Here is a 26,032-nt window from a genome sequence, read left to right as displayed (position 1 = left end):
AGCTTGGTTCACATTGCCAGCAGTAAGTCGGGCTCCGCCAAGGCTGCCCTCTGTCACCGATTCTGTTCATAACTATTATGACCAGGATTTCTAGGCACAGCCAAGGTGTTCAGGGGATCTGTTTTGGTTGCCTAAGAATCAGGTCTTTGCTTTTTGCAAATGATGTGGTCTTGTTGGCTTCATCAGAACATGACCTCCAGCTTTCGATGGTGCGGTTTGCAGCTGATGGGATGGGAATCAGCTCCTCTACATCCGAGACCATGGTAGAATGTCTTCTCAAGGTCAGGGATGAGATTCTCAAGTGGAGGAGTTTAAGTATCTAGGTGTCTTGTTCATGAATGAGGGAAAGAGCATGTGAGATAGATAAGTACTGTGTCTGCAGTGATGCTGGCGTTTTACCAGTCAGTCGTGGTAAAGAGAGCTGAGCTGGAAGGTCTGGGAACGCCTCGGAATTTTTCGAGAGGAGCTGGCCCAAGTGGTTGGGGAGAGAGAAGTCTGGGCCCCTTTCCTTAGGCTGCTGCCCCACAATCTGACCCAAAATAAGCGGAGGAAAATAGATTATTGGATGAACTTGCTTATATTAGCCTTTTTTTCCTAAAAGAAATTTTGTTCCATTAATGTTTTTTCTTTCAATAGAAACGTTCAAAATTTTGTATTTGTCTCATTTCACCTGACATCAACCAGAAAGTATAACTTCTCCTGAATACAATTTTAAACTGTTCAGTCTTCAGCAGCTACAACATTCCTGCAAAGTTTAATTATGTATATCACTGAAGGTAAGTTCTTAGAATAAAGCTGAATGTGTCAACGGGGGTTCGTCAGTAATAACAAAATTATAGGAAGTCATTTTAAGGTGCAGTCTCGTCTATGAATAGCTACACTCAGTACAAATTAAAGAAACTATAAGACTAGATTAATATAAATACAAGTCATATGTTTGTATTGAGATTATAGGTTTTGTAGTGATAACAAACAGCATGCATTTAAAAGAAAAGTAATGCATTCAATAACATTTTAAAGAACAGCGAGGAGTTAAAGGCAGCGGGAAATGTGTTCAATTGCTTGGTTTTCATCTTTGGATGACGTGTCCACGATGTAGTTTCCCACAACCCTTTGCGACACTTCAGTCCACGTAGCTGCAGCGCATGCGCACTAGGGTTTTAGCGCTGAGCTGTACTTCCTTTATTCAAGGCAGTGTGAAAGAAGTACAGCAACTCAATCACCGTACCTCAAGAATATTACCAAACACATCCGACACCATGATAGTTCGGGTAGCTGCTTTTCTGTCGCTGCTGGCGGTCTCCTGCTTGGGTAGGTGTGCGGAGAACCAGCGGGTTTAGAGCAGGTTTGATTTGTTCTGTTAGCATTTAAGCTAACTAGTACGTTCGATATCTGCTGCTCGCTTAAGTCTCTCTGAAACATGTTTATGTGTTAAAGCCGAAGTGATGGTGTCACGGATTATGTCTAATCTGAATATTACTTCCTGTGGTGACAGGAGAGAGCTGCACAGACCCAGTCATCACCCCGTCGGCCTACACCACGTCGGACGCAGTCATCTCCTCAGAGTCGGTCTTCATCGTTGAGCTCAGTCTGACCTGTGCCAACGGAGCCCAGGTACCAGTCCACCTCCAACACCTGCTAAATTAAACATGCTGCTTCACGAAGGGACCAATGTTCGTGATCCTTGTCCTTCTCAGAGCGTCACCCTGTATGCAGATGTCAACGGAAGACAGTTTCCTGTGACTAGAGGTCAGGATGTTGGCAAATATCAGGTATGGGCTCAGTGTTTAAATGTTTCTATATCAGCTAAAGCTAAAATAGTAGGTGTTAAATCACTTTAGTGTACAAGTGCTTAATGTCTCCCTTCTTTCAGGTGTCCTGGAGTCTTCCTCACAAACAAGCCACTTCTGGAAGCTATCAGGTCAAATTCTTCGATGAGGAGTCCTACAGTGCTCTGCGCAAGGTTTGTTTCTGTTATTTGATCAGCTGAAACCTTATGGGACTTTTTTTTATGAGTAAGTATGTTTTAATAATAAATTCCATTTGTTCCAGGCTCAGAGAAACAATGAAGACATAAATGCCATCCAGCCTCTGTTCTCTGTTAACATTGACCACAGGGTGAGTCTTAACCATGATGCAATGATTGTTTAGTAAACACATAAAGTCCTGTTCATCAGCTGAAGAGCCATGTAATGATTAATGACCTGCACTTGTGTAGCGCCTCTCAGAGTAAGGACTCCAAAGCGCTTTACACTACAGTGTATCATTCATCCATTCACACACACATTCACACACTGATGGTGATGAGCTACGATGTAGCCACAGCTGCCCTGGGGCGCACTGACAGAGGCGAGGCTGCCAAGCACAGGTGCCACCGGTCCCTCCGACCACCACCAGCTGGCAAGGTGTGTTAAGTGTCTTGCCCAAGAACACAATAGCAGAATTCTCTGTCTGGAGCCGGGATCAAACCTGCAACCTTCCAATTACTGGACAACCCGCTCTACCTGTTGAGCTACTGCGTTGAGTTAAACGTAATAAAGAGCCCCAGGAAGCATCATTTTGTGACTGATCTGAGATCAGTTTAAATATGAAGTTGTGCCAAGTGAAAATATCTATTTAAAATGTGCACTCTATTTTCTTGGTTGATGCCAGAAAGGATGTAAAGATAAACTATTAAATGATAAAGAAACCTGGGTAAGGTTTTGTATACACATTTTTTTCCAAATAGAAACTTGGTTTTATAAAAACAGTTTGTTTTAAATTCATGTATCATAATATGGTTGAGCTTATTAGTGTTTAAGAGTTTTAAATTCCAGTTTCCAAAGCTGTGCATATTCTGAAATAATAAAATCTGAATACTTTTTCTGATATTTATTATGGCTTCAATTGCTCCAAAACTCTCATTCCAGGGAGCGTGGAACGGCCCATGGGTCTCAACTGAGGTGGTGGCTGCCCTGATTGGTATCTTGGTCTATTACCTGGCCTTTAGCGCCAAGAGCACCATCCAAGCATAACATGATCCACACTGTTTCCACCTCTGGATCATTAAAGACTGGACTCTGGTGGATGTGACTAATAGTTGCTGTTGCAGCTGAACCAACAGGAGTTTGCCACTTCTGCTTTAGAGCAAGAAGCAAAGCCGATGGCTAATTTTCTAAAATCAGACTGTTTCGTGCAATCGGTCTTGTAACGTTTCAGAATAAATCTGTCACCAGTTGTCCTCTGTGTTGAAGGACATTCTGCTTCTTCCTCTGTGTGGGTACTGTGGCCGGAGCGGGACTCATGCAGATATTTTGAATACCAACTGAGTTCCACACACGTGAAACGTCAACAATGTGTCAGCACCAGCTGGCCTGAACAGGCCTTCAAATATGTGTCTCTTCCAGGAAAACGAATAAATGGCTTGTTCTAATTTGTGTGTAATGTGTTGGTTCTGCTCCTCCATAAATACCATTTTTCTCCAGCGGAATGAAGGAACTTCACCACCCCTTAATCCCTAGCAACATGTCAAGTGAGATGTTTTGTTTCTCTAGAATATAAATCTGTTTGGATAACTACGTCCAAGCAAATTTATATTCCACAGACTATAAAAAACATGGAAAAGCAGTTCTGCTGAGCGTTTTCTCTTTCCGTCCCACATCTGATTCATTTGACCTTTTTTAGTAAAACTTCATACCTGCTTTAAAACAGTCTTAATAGTTAAAAAGCAACTTTGCTTTAAAGGGGACATGAAGTTATTACATTTTTTGCACTAAATCCCTCTCGCATTACTCAGTTTCAGCAGTTTCATTCTTACCTGAATCAGTACCTTCCAGAATGAGATGCTTCAGGGTTTTGTCACTTACACGAAAAATGTTGGAGCTGGCCACGCCCACCCACTTAGGCCTAATCCCAATACTTGCACAGCGCGCTATGAAAGGAAGTGTGCAGTAAGGGGTTGAGTGCGTATTATACAAGTGTGCAATCGATGTCCGAATTGGGACGGAGAATTGCATCATCGACCGCGTTGCATGCTGGGATGCTGGTCGCTGTTTGTTTCTTTTATAAAACAAATGTTTAATCGGCAACTTACAATTATTTGACAAAATTTACTTTCAATGCTGTCTGAATTAAATCTTAGTCAAATATTCAGAGCATGAAAAAGTATTAATCGTCCTAAAATGAACGTTTTTCAATTGAAAATGGGCTGCATGGTGGCGCAGTGGTTAGCACTGTTGCTTCGCAGCACGAAGATTTAAGGTTCGAAACTCTGCTGCGGCCTTTCTGCGTGGAGTTGCGTGTTCTCCCCATGCATGCGTGGGTTTCCTCCGGGTACTCCGGTTTCCCCCACAGATCACAACATGCCCTATAGGTTATGAATTGTAAGTCGCTTTGGATAAAAGCGTCTGCTAAATGAATAAACATAAACATAAAATTCACATTTTCAGAAAAAGCACTTGAGCTATTGCTTTGCCTTTTCAAAATTCCCATGCAGCAATGGATTGTGGGTAATACCCTTCACCAATGACTGCATGTATGTGGACTTGGGCGTAGTGCGGCTCAAGGGTGTAAAAAGAGGTGTGATCAACTTCCGCACTTGATGATCGGAACGCACTTGCATCCCTGGATGGAATCGTGCACTTGAAGGGTGGAAGTGTGGGTATTGGGACTGGGCCTTAGGCTGCTATAAGCTGAGAAGCTCTGATAACCCGGAGGGGCTTGGTGTAGAGACGCTGCTCCCCCATCAGCAACTCTTGCACATGGTGGTCCAATTCTAATTTCCTTGTTCGTGGCGTCACAAATTGGGATTTTTTAAAAACAGCTTTTTTAAAGCATGTTATTCCTAAACCAAACATTAACAGAAAAAAAGATGAATTTTTTTTTTTTTTTTTACTTTTGGAGTGTTTATAGAGGCAGGAGAGACCCTCATAACAACAAAAACTTGTATAATATGTCTCCTTTGAACCGTGACTTTGAAAAGCATAGCTGAACTGGAGATTGGCATGTTGGCTTTTATTTCTGTCTGCAGGGAAGCAGACTGCCTCACCAGCGTTTTTTAAAAAGTCAAGGACATCAGTGTTCAGACGCCCCAGCAGCTCAGGTCCTGTTTTCTCTCAGTGCATGCCAACACATATAAGCATTAATTCTGCTAGCAGTTGATGGAGCTGGTTTCTGACTCCCATGTGCAGTGGCACCAGCTGAACACACGGTGGCAGCTCTGCGCTGCTTTTTGAAGACCATAAGATTTTCACATATGTGTTTAGGTAATAAGACTGCACAATCCACATTTTATTTCCTCTGCAGCTAATCACATTTCAGACACCTCAAGCAAACTTGCTGATAAGTTACTGATTGAAGAGCTAAAAAAAACTCAGAACTCTTTTCCATCATGATGTGAATTATAGGTGATGCTCACCAAGGAACATGTTCTCATAAATCTTTTGAGCTTTAAAGTGTTCTAATCACACACCCTCAACACGAGCACTTTTCAGCATCTGGCAAATCTGAGATGAGTTCAACTGGATTAAATCCAGGCACTGTCATGGAGTCATTTATTAAATGGTGGGAAGAGGCCAAATGGCTGGAAGCAGGGATGTAAATAGAAATAAACAAAAACCAACAAATTGCTGCTCGTAATAAAACTCTTCCTCCTTTTTGTTCTGTGATTTGGGGCAGAGTGGACAACTCATGCTCTCAAAGTCTGAGCTCAGAACGATGGATGTGGAGAGAAACATCTAGAGATAATCATCACTTCAGAATGAATAGGCAGGAAATTACAATTTATGAATAGTTCATCTGTGGGGTTTTTCTTCGTGTATGTCTTATTCTCCAAGTTGGCTGTTACATCCTTTTTGTTTGATTAGAAGACAGTTTGTTGTGTGAGACCCTGCATTAATGTGATCTAATCTTTATTATTGTGCATAAAACTAGAATAAAAAAAGTAAAGAAGGAATGTTCTGTATTTAAATTAAAAAGTGTATTTTATCTTTAGTTAACCTTGCAGTTTGGTCTAAATATGTTGAAAAAAAACAGCTTTAGGTTGTAGCTTCTGAATAAAATAAAAATCAATGAAAATGTGCAGACTTATGTCTGTTTTTGTCATCTTTAGGGCAAATTTCCAGAAAATTCAGCCTCTAATAAAGAGCTTCAGTGTATTAAAATGATATAAAATGTTCTCTGTGAAGTAAAAAAAAAAACTTTAAGAAAAGTGTGTAAAAAACCAGCTCCAGAAGCAGACACTGATGGGCTTAGTCAGAGTCAGCAATGTGGAAACTGGCATCTCACAAATGATGCTCACATGGAGTCACACTTTCTGTCTGCAGCATGTCATGAGCATCACCCCTCCTGCACTTTAAAAAAAAATAAATATAGTAACCCAACAATCAAACAGAAGACCACATCCACAACGTCTTCCATAAATGTCCAGTCAAATCGGTGCCTCTGTAAAATAAACTCAAAGTGACTGCATCATTTCCCTCTTCCTGTCTTGTTTGTGCATCCCATAATCCGCGCTGCCTCCCAAATCAATCTCCAGTCAAATAAAACAACCATATATGGGGAACATGCTCACTTTCTCCATCCTATTAGCAACCCCTCATTACACAGCAGAAGGTCAGCGGCTGGTATTAAGCATTGTTCTTGTCATTTACAGCTGAGCTGGCCTGCAGCTATGAAACACTGCAGGTTAAACGGGAGCAGACGCATCACAACACGCTATTTTCTCAGCACATAAATCCTGACAACGCATGTCGAATGAATTCCCATAAAACGTGTTTTATCAGACAAAGTCCACATGCCTGTTCCGACTGCAAAGAAAGAAAAACCTGGAAGGGCTTGTAGAGGTGTAAAAACAGCCGTGCTTGGAGTAATGAAAACAAGGTGGCGGAGGGCGATAAAAGCTAGCCCTCGGAGAAGAGATCCATTTGAATTTCTCTTCCATAAAATATGAGGTGAAAGTTTGTGTTGAATCGTAATGGTTGGTTGAAAAGTACACATCTGTCTATATATAGGAAAACACACATGGGAGATGGGTCTTGGCTGTTCATTTGAAAAGAAAAAACAAATTGAAGAAGAGAAGGAATAACAAGATCACTGTTTTTCTTTTGCATTATCTGAATTTAAAAGGCAATGCTTCACACTGACGCCGGAGCTGGTTGCGTAGGCCGGTCCGGGATGGATCTGCCTTCCTGTCATCTTGGAATGAGTTTAGCAGCCTCAGCAGTCATCAGGTCTGCAGAGTTAAGCGACATTGCTCTAAATAGTAAAGCTTGGGCCTGATTTATGCCGACTCTGATCAAGGCTGCTGGGCGCCGTCATTCTTCAGTGCCAGCGGTTGTGCTCCTTGGCTGACCTCAGGCTGATCCAAGGAAGGAAGATGCCCCGTGTCTCCGTCCTTGCTCGCTGATCATTTGTTTATTCTCATACGCCACCACAGGCGGGCAGCAAACGCTGTCCACCGGTAAGAACTAGGTGACCTTGAGTTTAGACACCTCCCGTAAAAACTAAAAGCATTAGGACGTTCAGTGTAAGCACCCTCTTCACTGCAGCCTAGCATATCCATCATTCTTTGACAAGAGAGGGATGATGAGGGCTGCAGTTCAACAGTAACTGTCAGGTCTTTTCTAAAGAAAAGCAAGACAGCGAAAAGGAAATTCACTTCAGTGATTGGTCTATTTTTAGGTCTTTGTGTCAGGAAAGTCTTTATCTATTAGAGTACATTCATTATTAACCTGTTGTAATGCCCTGTAATGGATTTGCAAAAAGCATAATGGAATGATGAAGGATAATTGGTCTTTGAAAAGTACGGCAGTCTTAAGTCTTTTTTATTTTTATGCATCGGATTCATCCTCTGACCTCCCAGCTTCCTGATGGAGAAAGGAAAAGTACAGGAATACTCCGGAGGTTTGGGAGAAGTTTATCCATTTCCTGATATAACAAAGTGAGACGCGGGACGCTGTTGCAGCAACCTTTTGTTTGGCAGCGAATCAAAGCAGGGGTGGGCTCGTGTCTGGGGAACAAATGCACCGTGGCGTGCCTGAATCCCAAACACTACGAGCGCCCAGAGGAAAAAGGTGAGGCCTCTCCTCTCGACCCGGGCCAGCACTCCCGAGACACCTTGAAAGCATCGCACTTGCAACAGCGCTGAACAAAACACAACGGGATCATCAGGAACATCGGATCTGAAAACCTAATCTCAGCTCTGCTGTCTGTGCAGTAGCTCATGGAGCTATAAGCTTTTATAAAAATAAAAACATTTAGTTTGACATGCAGTTAGGGGGTTTAATACATTAGTCTCTGCACAGATGCAAGGTAAAAACTGGAGGAGGAAGGCAGGATTGAAACATGCATATATAGATATATACATATATATGTGTACATTCTTATTTTACAATAATAAATAAGAGAATAAAAGTACATAAATGGCTCAGAGTGTGATATAACAAATCTCATGATCCCTGCTCTGGTGAGGAATCAGTCTAAGATCAGCACAGCTGAAGAATAATCCTCTAAAAATATCCAACAGGCACTTGGTTTGAACTTATTCAGACGATTTAAATGACTTGTTTCATTTTACATTTCAGCTGAATCCCAGATCGCCTCTCCCACTAAGACCTGCGTAGATGGTTAAGTTTTAGAAAATCTTTGGCTTGACGGCTTTAGTTTATGATTCACATTCAGATGTTTTTTAAATAATGTGCCCTACAAAGTCAATAAATATACTTTACATTGTTTGTGCTGCACATGGAATGTGACTGAATATTTTCATTTCTTTTTCTTCTTCTATATGTTTGTGTTTAGTACTTCCAAGAGTTCATAACAGGAAGTGTCATTTAAACTGTGTTTGCTCAGAATGCAGACACATTAACTGGACTTTCTGTCCATTTATAGGCTTGTTTTTGTTTCTTTCTTCCTGTAAGTTAATCCCCAGTTTTGCAGCTCTTTGCAGAAATCCTTTGTATGCAGAATGATTTCTGCTCACGCGGCTGCAGCTCGGTTTTCTCTCCATCCACAGCTTGTTGTCTGCTGCTGCTTTGTACATCACCACGAGGCTATTAGCAATCCCTCCTTTGCATTCCTCGTGCTCTGCTGCGTCAGAATCAGCCAGTGTTTTCTTTCTGTTTTCCTCACATGAATCACTGAACAAACTCAGAAGCTGTGGAGGTGAAAATCTCTTTACTTTCCAGGTCATTTTGCATCACAGATGCACCAAAAAGGCAGGCCTGCGCACGGTGTTGACGCCTTTCAATGACACCCTTCCTTCACTGTAGGGGTGGGGCGGTCAGGTGATGACAGATAGATGTCCTGCTGTCAGAACAGCTGTCCTTTGTTGGTGCAAACATCTGGTGGAGGTCAGGCTGTTATCAAGCAGCGTGTTGTTGCATCCAGTGATTGCAGGAGCGTGAGCGGTGGTGGATCTGTGTGCAGCAGCACGTCCTTGCATTTCCATGCATTTCTCGGTGCGTGAGCTTCCGTCTCGTCTGCCTCTGTCAGTACTGGTTGTCCTTGGTGGTGGAAGTGTGCGTGGCAGTGGAGTCATCGGGCAGGGAGCCCCGTCGGCCAAGCCGTGACCGACAGTGAAGCAGGTTTTGGAGCTCTCCAGACACGCTGCTGGAAAAGGCGGTGTAGATCCAAGGGTTGGTGCACGAGTTGAGACTGGCCAGCAGCATCAGGATGGTGAAAGCCACTCCTGCAGAAGACACGGAAACATCGACAAACACACTCAAAGAAGGATAAAAATGAGAATTCAAACACACACACACACATACACAAAATGAGGGCAAACCGAGGACACGGTACAACTTACATGACACTGTTTTCTCACAGGAAACAATGACAAGAAAAGCCTTCAAGTTTATTGTTTTTGCTTTATTTCCCTTTTGGACTAAAAATGTCCCCGAGGGAAAATAATCCAACATTTTTTTAATCTATTTATTAATAGATCTTTTACTTAATAACATGTTTATTTCACTGTGGCCTCTCGATGACATCAGACAGGGACAAACAGAAACACGAGGCTGATAACGATCAGATGTGTGTTTCCGTATGTTCATAGCAGTCTGCCAGTAAGGGCTCATTCATATTTATGCACACTCGTAGCTGCATGTGCAAACACTCTTTATATGCATATGTGCTTTTGTGTACGTGTTTACACACTTGGCTCAGCTTGTCCGCCTGTGTTTTTGACAACGCGTTGCTGGCACAGATCTCTGTTGATGAAACCAGCTATGGGATTGCAAAATGAGCAGGATGTAAACAGGTTATTTACTGTTATTCTTCTCTTTTGTCTGACACCTACTCAGCCCGGAATATCGGCCACAACTTAAGGTGGAACCGGTCGTCATCAATTGCCTCATGTAAAGACATTAACAGATGCTGTTTGTTTGCCAAAATGTACAGTAGCCAGAGACATGTGATCCAGGGATTTCTGGTCGTGGCTCAAAACAAACATGGTTTCTGACCTTATCCTCCCTGTTACCACATTCACACTGGATCTTGTTCTTGGAATACCAAGTGGCCCTCGGATTAATGAATGATTACTGAAATAACAAGGGATCTTTACTCAGCAAGATGGGAAACAGCAGTGATCACAGGTTACGGCTGTAATCACTTGGTGCTCGTCTGTCTGAAGTGTAAAAACAGGTCCAGTTTGCTCATTTGGGGCAATTAAATGGATAAACTGGGCTGAGGAGCGTCAGTCCTGCTGGGAAAAACAACATCAAGGATTCACTACAGATTTCTGGGATACAGATGTTTGCCTTTCTTGTTAAGTCAAAGGGAGCAGCGCACACAGTGGGGGTGTTTGTGACTGACCTTGATTGGGAGGGTCGGGATCCCAGGCTGCCCACAGCTGGACGATGAAGAACGGTGACCAGCAGACAGTGTAGACCAGCACGATGACAAGGGTCATCCTCACTGTCTTGGACATGGCTTTAGTGATGCTTGGGGGTGGGGTGACAGGATGAGGAGGCGGGGGAACATAATCGAGGGAGGTGCGGGGAGAGTTTCTGAGAGACTCGTGGAAATCCGAGCTGCTGGGCGTTTGCTCTTCCGTCGCTGCTGTGGTTTGGTGCTCGCAGCAGCTACTGTACTGGATAACAGGTGGAACGTAGTCGTAACGCTCGCCCACGTGGCTGTTGTGAATGTGACAGTGAGGACTGTCATTTGCAGCCTTTAAAAGCTGTGCCCCTCTCCCCTCCCGGCCCCCGGCCCCTATCAGCTGCCTCCCTCTCTCCCTGGCTCGCTCGTCCTCCTTCTTAAAGCCGTGGAAGCAAAAGAGGATTTCATTCCTCTTCAGCTCAGCCATCACCATCCGCTCCGACTTCAAGTAGATGTTGTTGTGAATTTCCCGGAAGATCCTAATCTGGAAAACAGGATTTTTGTTCTTCCATCAGTCTCAGCTGAGTTTTATGATAGACAGATTGTTAGTCTGACCAATAATCCAGTTTAACAGAGGCGGGACAGAAAAGAGCATGTGTGTGTGTGTGTGACTTTTTTTTTTTTTTTGGTAAAATTACAAAGCACCACCACGCCTTCTAAAAATGCCCTAATGCCAATTCAGTAGTAATAAAATAAAGCAAACAATATAATTTCTATAACAGTCATTTATAAATGTCACGTAGTACTTTAAAAAATATCACATTATCACTAACATGAGACAGGATAGCAGCAATATGTTATTTTAGTTGGATTTATTCTAGATTTATTTATCCATTTATGCCTCTGTCATGGGACATGTGTGTGCTTATCTTTGCACTTTTTGTTGAACTTGTATTTTATCTGTAAAATAAAGCTGATTTTGTTGCTTTTTGCAGGAAGTGAGCTACATGAACAAATTGCAACTCGACCTTTTAACCTCCAGAAGGAAGCTTGGAGTCAGAATAGTGGGTAAAAGGCTGTTTGTCTTCTTTTTTCTTTAGATCTTTAAGGAAAAAAAGAAGTCCCAGAATTTAAATGTTGTAAATGCAGATAGGTCTTCTAAAATGTTCAGGATTTCTTTGTTTGGGGTATGATTTTTCCTTTTCTCATTTAAAAAGTCAAAACACATTCCTCCATCTGAAACGTGATATTAAGAAACGAGTCGTGGATTGTACGTCTGGCTGAGATGGGGTCTGCTGCTCTTGGAATGGGCAGCCATCTCTACTGTGGACCTCCAAGTGCTTTTTTAATTAGGAGAAATAGCTGGACGCTAGAAATATCTTTCCCCAAATAGAGCAGGACTGGTGGGAGGCAGCCCAGAACGCCTGTCAGCTACATAACACCAACTGCAGAGTCCCATGGGTTACTCAACAATGGCTGCCACATTTACCCAGCATTTCATTCATGCCACATCTCTCTGTAACATCCGTGCAATCCTGTTGTCTATCGTCTTTGTGGACACAGTGGAGAGGTCCAACCAGTTTTACCTGACAGATGGTGATGATGAGGGCGGGCAGCAGGAACACGGCCACGGTCATCCAGGTGACGTAGGCCTTCAGTCCCCACGGCTCAGCAAAGTGACCCCAGCACTCGTACTCTCCAGGAGCCACCTCTGAGCGGGAGAAGATGAACACCTGATGGACGCAACATGAACCGGTGGTCAGCTCACCCGCAGGCATAACACAAGGTGACTCTCCCTCACCTGAACTGCAGTGACCTCAGCCAGCTAAAAATAGGCCAGCATCTTGAGCTTTGCTGTACAAACCAGGGTGTGACGCCTGCTGAGGTCTTTTCTTTTTTCTTATTTCAGCATGTTTGTGTGTGCATGTGCATAAAAGTGTGTCAAAGGGTTTGTTTGTTCACCCCTCCCTACCTGTGGTATGCTGAGGACCAGCGCCAGGCCCCACGCCACCATAACAGGAGTGTTCCAGCGGGACATCGCCCCAACACGGTAGGCCTGCAAAGGGCAGCAGATGGCGTGGTGCCGATCCACTGTCATGGCAACTATCATATAGGAGGAAGCAAACATCCCAACTATCTGCAAGTACTTGATGGACCGGCAGAGCAGGTCAGGCCCCTGAAACCTCTCTGTTATATCCCATATGAGCTGGGGGAGAACCTGGAATCACAGATTACAAAAGAACACATCTTTAATTACTGGCAGCAACGTTACATGTCTTTGTTGGAATGGATTGGACGAATTAAACTCCTACGTCTTGGTGGCTCAAGCTTGGCAGTTTATCATTTCGTGCTGCAGGCTGCTGTAGATATCTAACCATACATCAGTAAATCAGCAGTTCACACTAAGTTTGTATTTACACACAACAAACCTCTTTTTAAATGATGTTTATCATAAATAATGGCTCTTTATAATTAAAGAGCTTGATATTTACAGTAAAGGAAGTGATCACATATTTGCTTTTAATGCTAATACAGAATGCTTCTTTGAAACTAAACACAACACAATTCAATTCAATTCAATTCAAGTTTATTTATATAGCACCAAATCACGACAAGAGTCGTCTCAAGGCACTTCACATAATAAACATTCCAATTCACAGTTCATTAAACCAATCAGAAATAATGTTTCCTATATAAGGAACCCAGCAAATTGCATCAAGTCACTGACTAGTGTCAGTGACTATACAGCAATCCTCATACTAAGCAAGCATGCAGCGACAGTGGAGAGGAAAACTCCCTTTTAACAGGAAGAAACCTCCAGAGAATCCTGGCTCAGTATAAGCAGCCGTCCTCCACGACTCACTGGGGATCGAGAAGACAGAGCACACACACACACACACACACACACACACACACACACACACACACACACACACACACACACACACACACACACACACACACACACACACACACACACACACACACACACACACACACACACACACACAGACACAAACACACACACACACACAAAGACAAGTAATGTGTCTATAGTTATATTGTGATGTCTTAGTAAATATTGTATTTGGTGAGAGATAAACTTTATTGTATTTATCCTAGTGGATCTATAATTAAACGGATAAACTAGTATTAGCACATCAAAAGTCAAGGAAACCAAAAAGTTATTATCAGGAGAGAGAGAATGTTTAAGTGGTTAGCAGCAGTGTGCTAGTCGATGGCCCCCTCCATGAGGCCACCACAGCTCAGCACAAGTCACTGCTATGTCAGAATCATTTCAGACGATATAAACATCAAAAGTCCACAACAGAACAGGGCAACGCTTTACAATAAGGGTCACTTTAGTAACGTTGTTCTGTGCGTTATTAAGCCTTAAAGGTGTGGTTTATTTGTTTGTTCAAAACATTCGCAGTGTTTTTAAGTGTAAATCAATGCCTTATCAGTCATTTAAAAATAAATCTACGATATTTCTGTTCTGAGATGCAGAAGTTAGCTGGTGCTGAGGTGGGTTGGAAACAGCAGGATTACTCATTATTATTAATGATATGCACACACCTCGCTTCTGATTGGCTAACAGAATGCGTTCAGCCATGTTGCAAAGTCACTATCATTAAGACACACTCTCTTTCCTCGCTGCAAAAAATGTTTTAAAAAGCCTTCCTGTGGGCGGGCACGAACCAAGATGGGTGTGGCCATGAATGCAAATTCACAGTGTGACATAGATATGTGACAATTTTTAAATCCTAGCATTTGATCGTCTGTTTTCTATCAGAAATAATGCAGGAGATAGGTGTAGGAGACTATTTTCATGCTCAGCCTGAATGAAAAACTCAGAGTGACCGATTATAATCAGAAAAAACATTTAAGTCAACCACACCTTTAAGATCGGTCTTTGGAAAATAACATAACTCACTAAGTTTTTTTAACTGATAAAATTTACAATCTATGATGGAGTTTGAGTAAAAACACTGTTAATAAAACAGAAAGGGCAACTTTCTAGCTCTGAATTATCTTCAGATGTATGAAACTTTGATCGTAAAAAGGCCTGATCACTCTAAAAATTTCCCAGGTGTCTTAAAAGTCAAATCTGATATATGGGATCTTTATTTTAGCAGCAAGGTCTTTCATAAGACAAATGAGTCCCTGATAGAGTTTTAAAAAGTCAAATGTTTCCTGGGTCCTTTACAGAAAACCATCTAAGTTGGCAGAAAAGCAGATTTTGGAAACAAGCCTTGAGTGTTGATGAAGATAAACCTTCTGGCTATGGTGTGCAAAGGTAATTCCTGTTAATGAGGAGGGTCTCATAGCCACAGAGAGGATGTGATTGGGAAGACAACCAAAAATTTGTGGATGGAAAAATGACTTAGACACTTTTTCTGTGTATTATCAGAAGACACATGCTGTAGCATTTGTGAACTGACCTGAAAGAGCGCCACCACCAGGTCAGCCACACACAGGTTGACCATGAACTGGTGCATTGGAGCATTGTGCTTCCTCCTCCTCAAAAGCACCCACAACACAAATCCATTCCCCAAGGTGGTGAGAGCCAGCACCACCCCAAGAACGGCTATCTCCGCCCGGGCCAGGCCCAGGTCCCTCGTCCTGGGTGGAGGCAGGGCGTGAGGCGTGGCATTGGAGCCATTCTCGGGGAAGATCCCAAAGAGGGATCCCCCGCTGTTGCGGGAAGCGTTGATGGAGTTCAGCTCAGTAACAAACAAGGAGAAGTTGTTTCTTCCTGTGGCGTCCACGGAGAAGAGACCTAACCCATCCCAGGCTGTTTCCGCACTGATTCTTTCCATTCCTGGAAAACAAGCAAAGTGTTAATGTGTTTGTTGCTTCTGTAAACAATCTGTGGTTAATATGACAAACAGGAGTCAAGCATGCCTCTGTGCTCCAGGCACCCCCCTGGTAGCGTTTCACAACATCAGTATCATGTTTAACCACATTATTAAACTCTGCTAAATTAAACCTATTCTTCTCAGCGGGCTGGTTCGGTTTTCCATATTTAGTTACTGAGAATCTGAAACTCTTAGACGTTTATATAAATATAAACAAAAAGCCATTAACCACAGGAACAGCTTCACATCATATACTACTAATAGATCTTTAGTAACTTTGAAATTTGTCAGTGAAAGCAATAAAAGGCAAAACCTCATGCTGCCATTTATACATTGCCATGTTTTGGTGTCTCTGTGTTTTTATTAACTCCTCAGCCTGTTCATTTCTCTAAACTTCCCATTCTTTCTGACGCAAGTCCATTTTTGGTTTATTTTCTTTTTCAAACTTTCTCAAGGTCGAATTGACAGCTTTCCTCTTTATCCTACCAGTTTTACATCTATTCACCTCTGCTCTCCTTATCGTTCTCATCCCCTGCTCACCCCCTGAATTCCTGTTTTTCCTTGGTTTTTTGTTCCCCTTTCCCCAGCTTTTTTCCGTCACATGCATCGAGACATTTTCTTTTTTCCTCCCTTCATGTCATACTCACTCTTGGTCGCAATGAACTCAAAGTTTACTTTTCTTTGCTTCAAAATAAATGTCTAAAGAGAACAGAAAGTTGATAGGAACGTGATGACAATTTGAGAACAGAGTAGCGGGGCTGCTTTTGGAGGGACATTTCGTCAAATGTAAACAAATAAAAATCCAGACTGAGCATTAATGAAAGTAGAGTGGATAAGCAAACGAATTGGCAGTTTTCTTATAAACGAGAGTGGTGTTATTGGGTTTGACCAAATTTGGCTTTGTAGCAACTTTTGACTGTTTTAGGTGGGTTTCAACACTGTGAAAAATGAAATGTTGAATTTTCTTAACCAAGTGATGTCAACTGCTTTCAATAAACCTAGTTTCTTAAATGTAAAGGGTAACATTGTTGTGTTAAAAGGAAGTGTATGTTACTTGCATTGATGGGATTGGGAATAACGGTGTTTAATCCTATGATGCATAATGGTCACTACAGTGGACAGGTACTCAAAATTGTTATTTATTTATTTTTGCTATTAAGCACAGCTGTTGAAGACTTTATTGCATTTGAGCCCCTCCATTTGTACTTCGGTAAGTCAAGCCAACATATTTCATGTTCAGAATGCACGCTGTCCACTGAGGTGGACATGTAATAAACTATGTGTAAATTAAATGTTACAAAAAATATGTAAATATGAAATTTGTTTCATTCACACCTAACGATGAAAGAAAAAAAATTGTTTAAAAAGTCATGGTTGAAGATTTCACAATTCACGCATCAAAGAGTTAAAACGGAAGTTAGTTTTTTCAGTAGCATGTAATCAAATTTATTACTTTCTTCTTTTGTCATAACGCAGTTTCCGTTACCGATAAGAAAATGTGTGCATTACTATAATTCAGCAGCGAGGTGTGTTGAAGCTGTCATCAGCTGATTGGAAGCTAAAGGGGTGGATGTTTACATTCAAGGCATCACGACCAGTGAGGAATGAGGAACACGTGATCAGGCTGCAGACCCAGAGACTGCAGTCTGCAGCCTTACACTTCTTTACAGGACTTCCCATGTAAGGAAGGTCCACTCACCTGTTTACCTGTTTATCATTAATTCGTCGTCATGATCTTTTGTCCTCCCAGTCCATCTTCCAGGTATCCAACAGGAACCAGTTAGTGTTCCTGATTATTTCTTTAGTCCCGCTCTAACTCTGATTGTATCAGTCTCAGACGTCATGGGCGTTACTAGAACGACTTTAACACCCAGCTGCAGCACTTCCACATTTGGGTCAGACCCAAGTTAAGAAATGTAAGTCCTCAATCAAATTTGTGCCTGTTCTGGTGTTTTTAAGGATTTTAGTTTATAAATATGCTGTTAGTAGATTATCAATAGTGGAAATGCTAATAAAAACAGACAATTATACATACAAGTAAAACTGGAAAAATTAGAATATAATGCAAAAGTCTATTTATTTCAGTAATTAGACTGAGAGACCATTTAAAGGCTCAGGAACCCTTTGCAGGTATTTTCTGTTTACAATAATACATTTTAGTTGATTAGGGTCAAGTTTCATATCACACAGTGACATTTGGATATGTTCGATTAATGTAACGTTTCCTGTTTGCAGTTCCTCCTGTTAGGTTCCCATTTATTTCAATTATTAATTTTGTAATAAACATTTGAACACACATTTTGTTGTGTTCCAGTCTATTTAGAAATTTATATTTAGGTATTGTAATTGTTTATAGTAAATTAAGTAAGTTCTATAAAGAGGAAATTTACTTTTTCTTTCACATTTTTATGAAAATTTTAATGAAATGGTTATTTTTCCTGGTACTTAGTTACTTTTATATTCTTGTAACTCAATAACTAACTCAGTTACTTTGTTGATAAAGTAATTAGTAACTATAACTAATTACATTTTGAAGTGACATTCTCAACACTGATTACTTGGTGATGTAAATTCAACATTTCATTCTTAGAGTGATTGGAAAGGTCATCACACCAGTTGGAGGTTTTTGAATGACCTTTAGAGATTAATTCCAGACAGCGTAACAATTTAACGGCTAACTGGTTAGTTACTGGTGTCCAAAAACAGCTCTGTTAAAAAGGAAATCCCAATTATTCTCGTGACGTGTTTCATCAAACATCACCAAGCTGTCATACATGTATTATGTGGTCACATGCATTTATTTGGTTATTTGTAGTGGGAGTTAGCAGTGAAGCACTTCCAGCCAGAAAACAATATTTCTATTAATAAAAGTGTGTTTTTCACAACAATCAACACTGTGAATTAGGGAAGTCCCGATACAAATTTTTCACTTCTGATACAATACCGATCTTGCAGCCTTCAGTATTGATCGATACCGATATCAATCTGAAATGATATTGGCACAAATCATACATACTTTTACCTATTTTGTGGTGATCTTACTCAATCGGAGAACAAGAGCCAATAACAGTAAGTGTGAAAAAAAAAAATTCGAAACCACTGTTTGCAAAAATGGGAACCTTAATGGATTGCTTGCATCTGAAATTGTTGATGCCGTCCGATATAATCCGATACACTGTTCGTGGCCCAATATTGAATTACTTCCGATATCGATATTGGAACGGGACATCCCTACTGTAAATGTTGATTAAAACATTGTTAGCATGAGCTGCTATCTTTACATTTCTGGGATTAGAGTTGTTTAAGATAAATAATGGTGTGTCTAAAGCTAAAATCTTGTTCTTGTGAAAGGACTTTCAAAATGTTTTCATAATGTTTCTAAAGACTGTTTTTGACCATGATGACTTCTTGTTTTGGGTATTTGGGTACAGTACAAATGACAAAATATTCATGCAAATTTAAATCAATCAGATGCAATTAGAAGGCCATCATGAGATATTTGCACTCTTTAAGTTGGTGAAAAGCCGTCATATAACATCTCCAAACTGTGTTTAGGGCTTCAGCCAGAGGAATGTATTTCAAATGAATGGATAATGGACCGGGCCAGCTGCTCCTCTCTGTCCAGCTCAAAGTTGGAGATGTGGCTAAAAAAGATCTGTGGAAAAGCATTTCTCATAAGAGGGAAAAAACACTTCTGGTTTGTCTGAGTCCTGCCAGTTTTTAGAATTCTTGTAAAATGATGACCTTCATCTATTCACAGTAAATTTTAGATTTTCCTTCTTACTATGCAGTTAATACTTTTGTTTGAATACGAATTTATGCAGCGAGGCTTTCTATTCATCAAGGGCTCTCTTGACCTTGTTTTAGTCACAATCTGAGGAGAATTCTGCCCTTCTGTGTGATTACAGAATAATTTATTGGAGCATGAAGCGCTGGTCCATCATGACCTCCAATAATCTAATTATAAAAATCTGCCCAGTTGATTAAATTCTCTGGTGAAATCTTTTTTAAAATATGCTTTTATGCAAAAGAAGGCACACTAAAAACACCACCGAAGTGTTTTAGGGATGGTAAACAGCTTTTCTCCAGACTCGGGAAAATGGAAGCAATGCATTTGCTACATGTTCCTGATGTGGGGACAGAAAACTTCTGAATCCAGGACATTTACGCGCGGTTTGTACTCAAACAGGCACAAACGGTTTTGTTGAATCCACCCAACATTTAGAGCGAAGCCTTCACCTTCTGGCTTGAGAGGTGGCCTTCAAAGTATTCATCCTACTTAAAAAAATTACTGCCTCCAGAGGCCAAATGGGTTGTGCAATTTGTGTTTTAGTGTTTTCAAAAGGTTGTGCATTATTTGTTAGTTATGTATTTATTAATGACACGTTTTCTCCTTGTTTTTAAATAGCAACACAGTACTACCTTTCCTTTCCATCAGTGACTTCAAACACCCTGGATCTGTTAATGCTGGTTTTTCATTCTGGTTGAACATTAAACACGTGATTTTATTGTGAACATAGTCTTGATTTGATCATTTTTGCATGTATTTGTAAGTTATTTTATCATTGTCAGTGTTGGGGAGAATACTTTGTAAATGTATTTGGTTAAAGAATACCGAATACCTGCTTTAAAATGTATTTTGTAACACAATCCATTACTTTGCTTAATTTTGGCACTGCATTCTAAATACTTGGAATACTTCCCCTTAAAAACAGCATTTAAGTCTATTAGATGTCGCAACCTGTGTTGGTAGCTACTCCAGCAGGAAAATAGAGGGAATGTTGAGACTAAACATAATTTACTGACTGGGAAAAATAAATAAAACAACATTTATTTATTTATTTATTTATTTATTTATTTATTTATCAAAGTGTCAATAGATTGTTTTTCTGTTATTTAGAAAACCAGTGTATTAGTTTAACAATGCAATGGCATGTTGACTGACATTCGTAGCGGTCCAATTACAGTGTTCTATTGGTGGGTGGAACATTACTAATATAAAGATGGCAACAACTTGTTTAAAACAACTTTGGACTATTTTGGCCAGGGTTTGTCCTTGACTCAAGAGCAGATATAAGTACTTAAGGTAATTTAGAAAAAGTTGTATTTGCATCTTTTTGACGAAGTATGGTGGACTGCCTCGTTGACTAACATTTGTAGTGATGAGTACGTCACGTTGTTTTTTTATCCAACAGCATCCGGAAACGGTTTAAAAGACAACCGTAGGTCCCGCCCCACGACCGAGAGCCATTAATGAACTGTGGCCAGACTATATTCTACACAACATGGAGACAGGCAATGTCCAAAATATATTTACTTATCTTTCTGGTGGAAAGTGGAAAACACACACGTTTTCCAATAGTATTACAAAAGTAACTGTATTCTAAATACAATTTTAAAAAATAGTAACTGTAACAGAATACAGTTACTCATAATTAGTATTCTAAATATGTAATATCGGTACATGTTGAAGTTAAAGTCCCATCAGTTGTCACACACACTGATGTGTGTGTGCGAAATTTGTTATTCGCACCTGACCCATCCCTTGGGGGAGCGGTGAGCTGCAGACACGGCCGCGCTTAGGAACCATTTGGTGGTTTAACCCCCCAATCCAGCCTCTTAATGCTTAATGTCAAGCAGGGAGGCATTGGGTCCCAGTTTTTCAAAGTATGACTCAATCGAACCCTGACCTCCCAGTCTCAGGGCGGATGCTCTAGCACTAGGCCACTGAGCTGGTTAGGGTTAGTAACATGTATTCCATTTCTCTCAATACGGATCATTGTTGAGTTTGTATTTTCATATTTATATATTTTACAGCATTTTGGTTTAAACAAAAGTTATTTTAAATACCGGTTAATCTAAACAGATGATGACTTTTTTGGACCCGTGGAAACATCTGTAGTACATCTTTCTCATCATTGTTCTCAGACATATTGTATAAGACCCTGTTGTCCTGAACTGCTGGTCACTAGTTTGGGATCATTTGTGTGTCAACGGTTTCTCTTTAGCAGCTCAGAGACGCCGCTGCCATTACGCTCAGCTCTGAACTTCTTGTGTTGATGTTTCCAATATTGAAGGAGGAACCTCGTAGCAACACAATGAAAGAACGTCATGTCTGCAGAACTTTGCCGGATACGGTTTCATGTATTCCAAGCACATCACATCGGCGCTGAGTTTTTTCTGCCTGGCTTAACGTAAAGCACAAATGATCCGATCTCTCTGTGCTGGATGGACTGTAAACACTGCTTTTAGTAGTTAGTTCGCTGCATTGCTTCCTCTCTTTACTTTAAAGCTTTCAGTCTGATTAATGAGGGAGTCAGAATCCCACCCCCACCTCACCCCAGCCTCCCCTCCGCCTCCCTCTCCATGGGCAAACTGGTGTGCAGCCATCCATTTTCATGTCCTTTGCTTTCCATCTCATACGTTCTCACACATGTGGCTCAAACTCACAAAGCCTTCGGGGATGACAGAAACAGATTGTTGAATCGCAAAAAGCAACATTACGAGGACTAAACACTCATATCTTTTAACGACTCGGTCGTCCTTTACGCACAGATGTTTTGGTCATTCTCCTAACAAACTACATCATGTCCCTGCTATGTTGAGTTATAAAAACTAAAACCATCACAAAGTGCAGAACAGAACGTCTTCAAGAGACATGTTTTGGGGGGAAAGTGTCTCAAGCAGTAGAGAAATAGGGATCATAAATCTGTTGCCACCCAGGCAAGGGTTAGGGTTAAGGTCAGCCCTAGGTCAAGTTAACCCTAACCCTAATTACAATTAAAAGCTCTTTGAATAAGTGGTTCATTTAATTGGCTCATTTTAATTAGCAAAAACTCTGGTCAGTAGCAGGGCGGTTTGAAAAACTAAGATTATTCTACTTTGTGAGAGTGCAGTTTTGTCATCCATCCATTTTAACCTGCTTATTCGGCGACGGGTCGCTGGACCAGCAGTCTAAACAGAGGTGCCCAGACTTCCCTCTCTTTCCGCCACTCGGGCCAGCTCCTCCGGGTGAATCCCAAGTCGTTCCCTGGCCAGAGACACAGTCCCTCCAGCGTGTCATGGGTCTTCCTTTGGGTCTCCTATAGGTTGGACGTGCCCAAAAACCTCACCAGGGAAGCATCCAGGAAGCATCCTAACCAGATGCCCGAGCCACCTCAGCTGGCAGTTTTGTCGTTAAAACCTTAACACGCAGTGCAGAATGTAAATAACTCCACAGACAATCTCCAAACACATTTCAATGACCCAGTGAAGGTGTTGTAGGCTTAGATTGTTTCGGTGTTACTATACTGGATTATTTAGAATAACTGAGCTCAATAACACTAACAGGTGCTCTCACATTAGATGCTATAATCCAGACATAATTAAAGATCAGTCACTTTCCTGCAACTCTCTCTGTCTTGATTGTGCCTGCCAGTCCTTTGATTAGTTCCCGTTGACAAGGTCTGACCCAGTCTGATCGATGGGAACCTCTCAGTCCTCATTAGCAGTTCAGCGTGAACCAAAACAACACATTTCAGACACCTTCTCCATTCTTCTCTACTTCCTCCCTTTATTCATTGCTCTTACCTGGTATTTTCACTAACTTGCTGCATTTTCATCCTTCTCCCTCTGAGACAATCCCCCATACCCTCGTGATTTTTATCTTGAGGGGCGCTATAGAAATTATACTTTCTTCTTCTTCTTGTCATTGAGAGTCAGCTCCACAGAGGAGACATCCTCTTACATGCCTGATCATTTTTGTTTGTTTTTTGTTTTTCACATCTGTCCCTGAGTCCTGACGCGGGCAGCAGGGAACTGGAAATGAAGAGGGTCCCAATCAGCATCCAAGTCTGCTGAGGCTGCACGTCACCGTGTGTGGTCTCTGCTCCTCGTCCTAATTTAGCATGAGGCGTTACACACTGATAAATAGATTCTTACACAGTAAAAGCTCCGATGAGTCATTTGGTGCCACTAGCTTTGCTGTTTGGTATTTCATCTGCATGATAAAGTGGCTGCGACCCTTTGAACCCTTGTGTCTAATTAGATCAAAACTGGCACACACACACACTTCAACACACACACACACAAAGTATAACTTTACCTACTGAATGACTCAGATCAATGACATCTGGATCCTCTGGACATACTCATGCATTTCAATGTGCATGGGGCACCTGATGTACTCATTAAAACCCAGATTCACGCCTCTCCATTCACGACTCTCTGTCAATATGTGTCAGTCAGACCATCCTGTCCGCTGCAAACTGTAGCCCAAACTCCCCCATTAAACGTTAATCATGTAGGACCACGCGTCATCCCTCCTACTTGTCTCCTGCCCACATCAGCGCTGAGTTGTGCCACTAAGTGGCAGCGACTTTGTCGCCATCCTTCAGCCAAGTCTGGTCCAGAAGAAGGTCCAAGTCCTCTTATCAGTGCTGATAGTGACCGTTCATAAGCCCACTGACTGTTTTTCTTGTTATGTATCATTAACTAGAACACCAGCAGCAAACTTGTGCCCTGATGCAAAAGCAGGGCGTCGTACAGCTAATATAAAATTCAGAGTGTTCCCTTTTGCGGATAGAAAAGAAGGTTGCATATAAACAGGCCTGGAGGTTGGCAGCTGATATGGTCAGATCTGCACCACGTGATGAAACCGTTCCCCATTGGATACCAGACGGAGCCAGCTATGACAATAACTGTGTTGATTGTGATTTTCTCTGGTGGAAGCCGCAATCAGGGAATGAATTTTATGGGAAAAAACCCGCTTTAAATCAGTGTCGGGTTCCCGATTCACCCTGACGAACCAGAAAGATTTCCTTCATTGGTGGAAACTGTTCTGCTGGGACAAGTTTTATTAAAGGAAATCCTGTAATCATCGCCTTCCCTGTCAAAGAAAACCAAGCTTTATAACGATCCGCTCCAATTTCTTAATCCCCTCCTCTAAAGTCGAGTAATAAATCAACGGGCTTTGACAAACCGCACATGAGCGTTTGGCGTACACATTCATCCTGCCTGGGATAACAAATCTTCTCTGTCAGCTGAAGACCTTTAATTGTCCTTTCAAAATACGGGCAGGACACACACATTCTCCAAGAAAAAACACACATGTATGCACGTATATGTAGAGAGAGAGAGAGAGAGAGAGAGAGAGAGAGAGAGAGAGAGAGAGAGAGAGAGAGAGAGAGAGAGAGAGAGAGAGAGAGAGAGAGAGAACGAAGAGCACCCCAAGGTGAGTGTGTGATTCCATCACTTACCTTGTTGTCAGTGCATGGTAGGCGTTGTCATGTGTTCCTTTGCTTTGTTTGGCTATAAGACAAAACATCAACCCATTATTGTTACACATAAGAGCAGGCCACAACAAACAGAGAGCAGCGCCTTCTTCATGTTTCTGATCTGTGGAAAAACTCAAAGGAACTGGTCTCCGTTAGGATTTTTATGACAGAATTATTATAATCAACCACAGTCAGCTGTACTTAAAATACCATAAGGTTTAAAATGAAATGACAACTGCAATCCATTAAATACCAGCAGTTTAAACAAGCTTTGTGTTGCTTAGAAAACCAACTGACAGTGATGATCTGGCCCTTGAGGTCAAGAAACTGCATTAAATACCACTTTTAATGTACATATGAATAAATATTATTACCTTGTGTTCAGTCAAGAAACTAAATAGCTCATTTTCTTCTATCAAACCAAAATGAATGTTTTCCAGGCTCAAAGGCTAAATGTGGAAATCAGTGTACTTCTTTTCATACGTCTTGTTTAAAATAATGATTTAAATGCCACTTCTTTCATTTATTTATTTATTTTTATTTATTTATTTATTTATTTACATTTTATTAAGGCTTAGAATGATCAAACGTGTCAGTGATCAATGACAAGATGTTCAATAGAAATAAATTGGTTGAATCAAACTAATAAATAATGCACACAGAGCTGAAGTGGGATACTATCTACCACAGGCGTGCATAAAACCTAAAGTTAGCCGACCTAAATAAATATATTCTCTAAATCAGACCAATCACCAAGAGTGAGTTTGAGATTAGATCATTGTTAACATCAACCTGTAGCGAAAAATGATTTAAGGGTCATCTTTAATCATCTAATAAATCGGTACAAATTTTATAAAAGGATTGTACTCACTTATGATTTGCTTCTGCGGTCAAATTATCCTCAAAATATTCACATCTCTGTTTTTAAACCATACTTTTGCATTTTGTGTAATCTCAGATGGATCCTGATGGAATCAGTCAGGTCAGGAAAAAAAAAACAATTTAAAGAAAATACAGTTTATCTTTTGGTTAGTGAAACGAAGACGTCCTGCACCCTCCTGTCCTTCCTGTGTTGTCGTTCACAACTGTTTATTATTGCAGTCCATTCAATAGCCATGTGTG

General features: G+C 41.1%; 2 protein-coding genes across 2 annotated transcripts; one reads left to right on the top strand and one right to left on the bottom strand.

Moving 5' to 3' along the window:
- The first annotated feature begins 1,131 nt into the window (after window positions 1–1,131).
- Window positions 1,132–3,412, top strand: ssr4 (signal sequence receptor, delta). The gene is made up of 6 exons (XM_015967822.3): window positions 1,132–1,311; window positions 1,496–1,614; window positions 1,698–1,772; window positions 1,874–1,963; window positions 2,053–2,118; window positions 2,910–3,412. The coding sequence occupies exons 1-6, from the start codon at window positions 1,146–1,148 to the stop codon at window positions 3,012–3,014; spliced, it is 621 nt and encodes a 206-aa protein (XP_015823308.1). The 5' UTR covers window positions 1,132–1,145; the 3' UTR covers window positions 3,015–3,412.
- Window positions 3,413–8,708: 5,296 nt separating this feature from the next.
- Window positions 8,709–25,995, bottom strand: avpr2aa (arginine vasopressin receptor 2a, duplicate a). Its single transcript, XM_015967823.3, has 7 exons — window positions 25,782–25,995; window positions 24,893–24,944; window positions 15,240–15,619; window positions 12,770–13,015; window positions 12,384–12,530; window positions 10,792–11,341; window positions 8,709–9,667 (listed from the first exon to the last, which is right to left on the bottom strand). Exons 3-7 carry the CDS (start codon window positions 15,615–15,617, stop codon window positions 9,468–9,470), a joined length of 1,521 nt encoding a protein of 506 aa, XP_015823309.3. The 5' UTR covers window positions 15,618–15,619; window positions 24,893–24,944; window positions 25,782–25,995; the 3' UTR covers window positions 8,709–9,467.
- Between the last annotated feature and the right edge of the window lie 37 nt (window positions 25,996–26,032).

The sequence above is a fragment of the Nothobranchius furzeri genome, chromosome 15 (genome assembly GCF_043380555.1).
Source record: "Nothobranchius furzeri strain GRZ-AD chromosome 15, NfurGRZ-RIMD1, whole genome shotgun sequence".
NCBI classification, from domain to species: Eukaryota; Metazoa; Chordata; class Actinopteri; order Cyprinodontiformes; family Nothobranchiidae; genus Nothobranchius; species Nothobranchius furzeri.
This window is presented reverse-complemented; position numbering and strand designations above follow the sequence as displayed.

What these genes read in the sequence shown, in the direction of transcription:
- ssr4 (XM_015967822.3), top strand. Translation starts at nt 1,146, where the DNA reads ATGCGCACTAGGGTTTTAGCGCTGAGCTGTACTTCCTTTATTCAAGGC. An exon ending in AGGATGTTGGCAAATATCAG is followed by an intron (nt 1,773 to 1,873) that starts GTATGGGCTCAG and finishes CCCTTCTTTCAG; the next exon opens with GTGTCCTGGAGTCTTCCTCA. An exon ending in CTGTTAACATTGACCACAGG is followed by an intron (nt 2,119 to 2,909) that starts GTGAGTCTTAAC and finishes CTCTCATTCCAG; the next exon opens with GGAGCGTGGAACGGCCCATG.
- avpr2aa (XM_015967823.3), bottom strand. Translation starts at nt 15,617, where the DNA reads ATGGAAAGAATCAGTGCGGAAACAGCCTGGGATGGGTTAGGTCTCTTC. An exon ending in TCATCATCACCATCTGTCAG is followed by an intron (nt 11,342 to 12,383) that starts GTAAAACTGGTT and finishes CCTGTTTTCCAG; the next exon opens with ATTAGGATCTTCCGGGAAAT. An exon ending in TCCCGACCCTCCCAATCAAG is followed by an intron (nt 9,668 to 10,791) that starts GTCAGTCACAAA and finishes TGTCTTCTGCAG; the next exon opens with GAGTGGCTTTCACCATCCTG.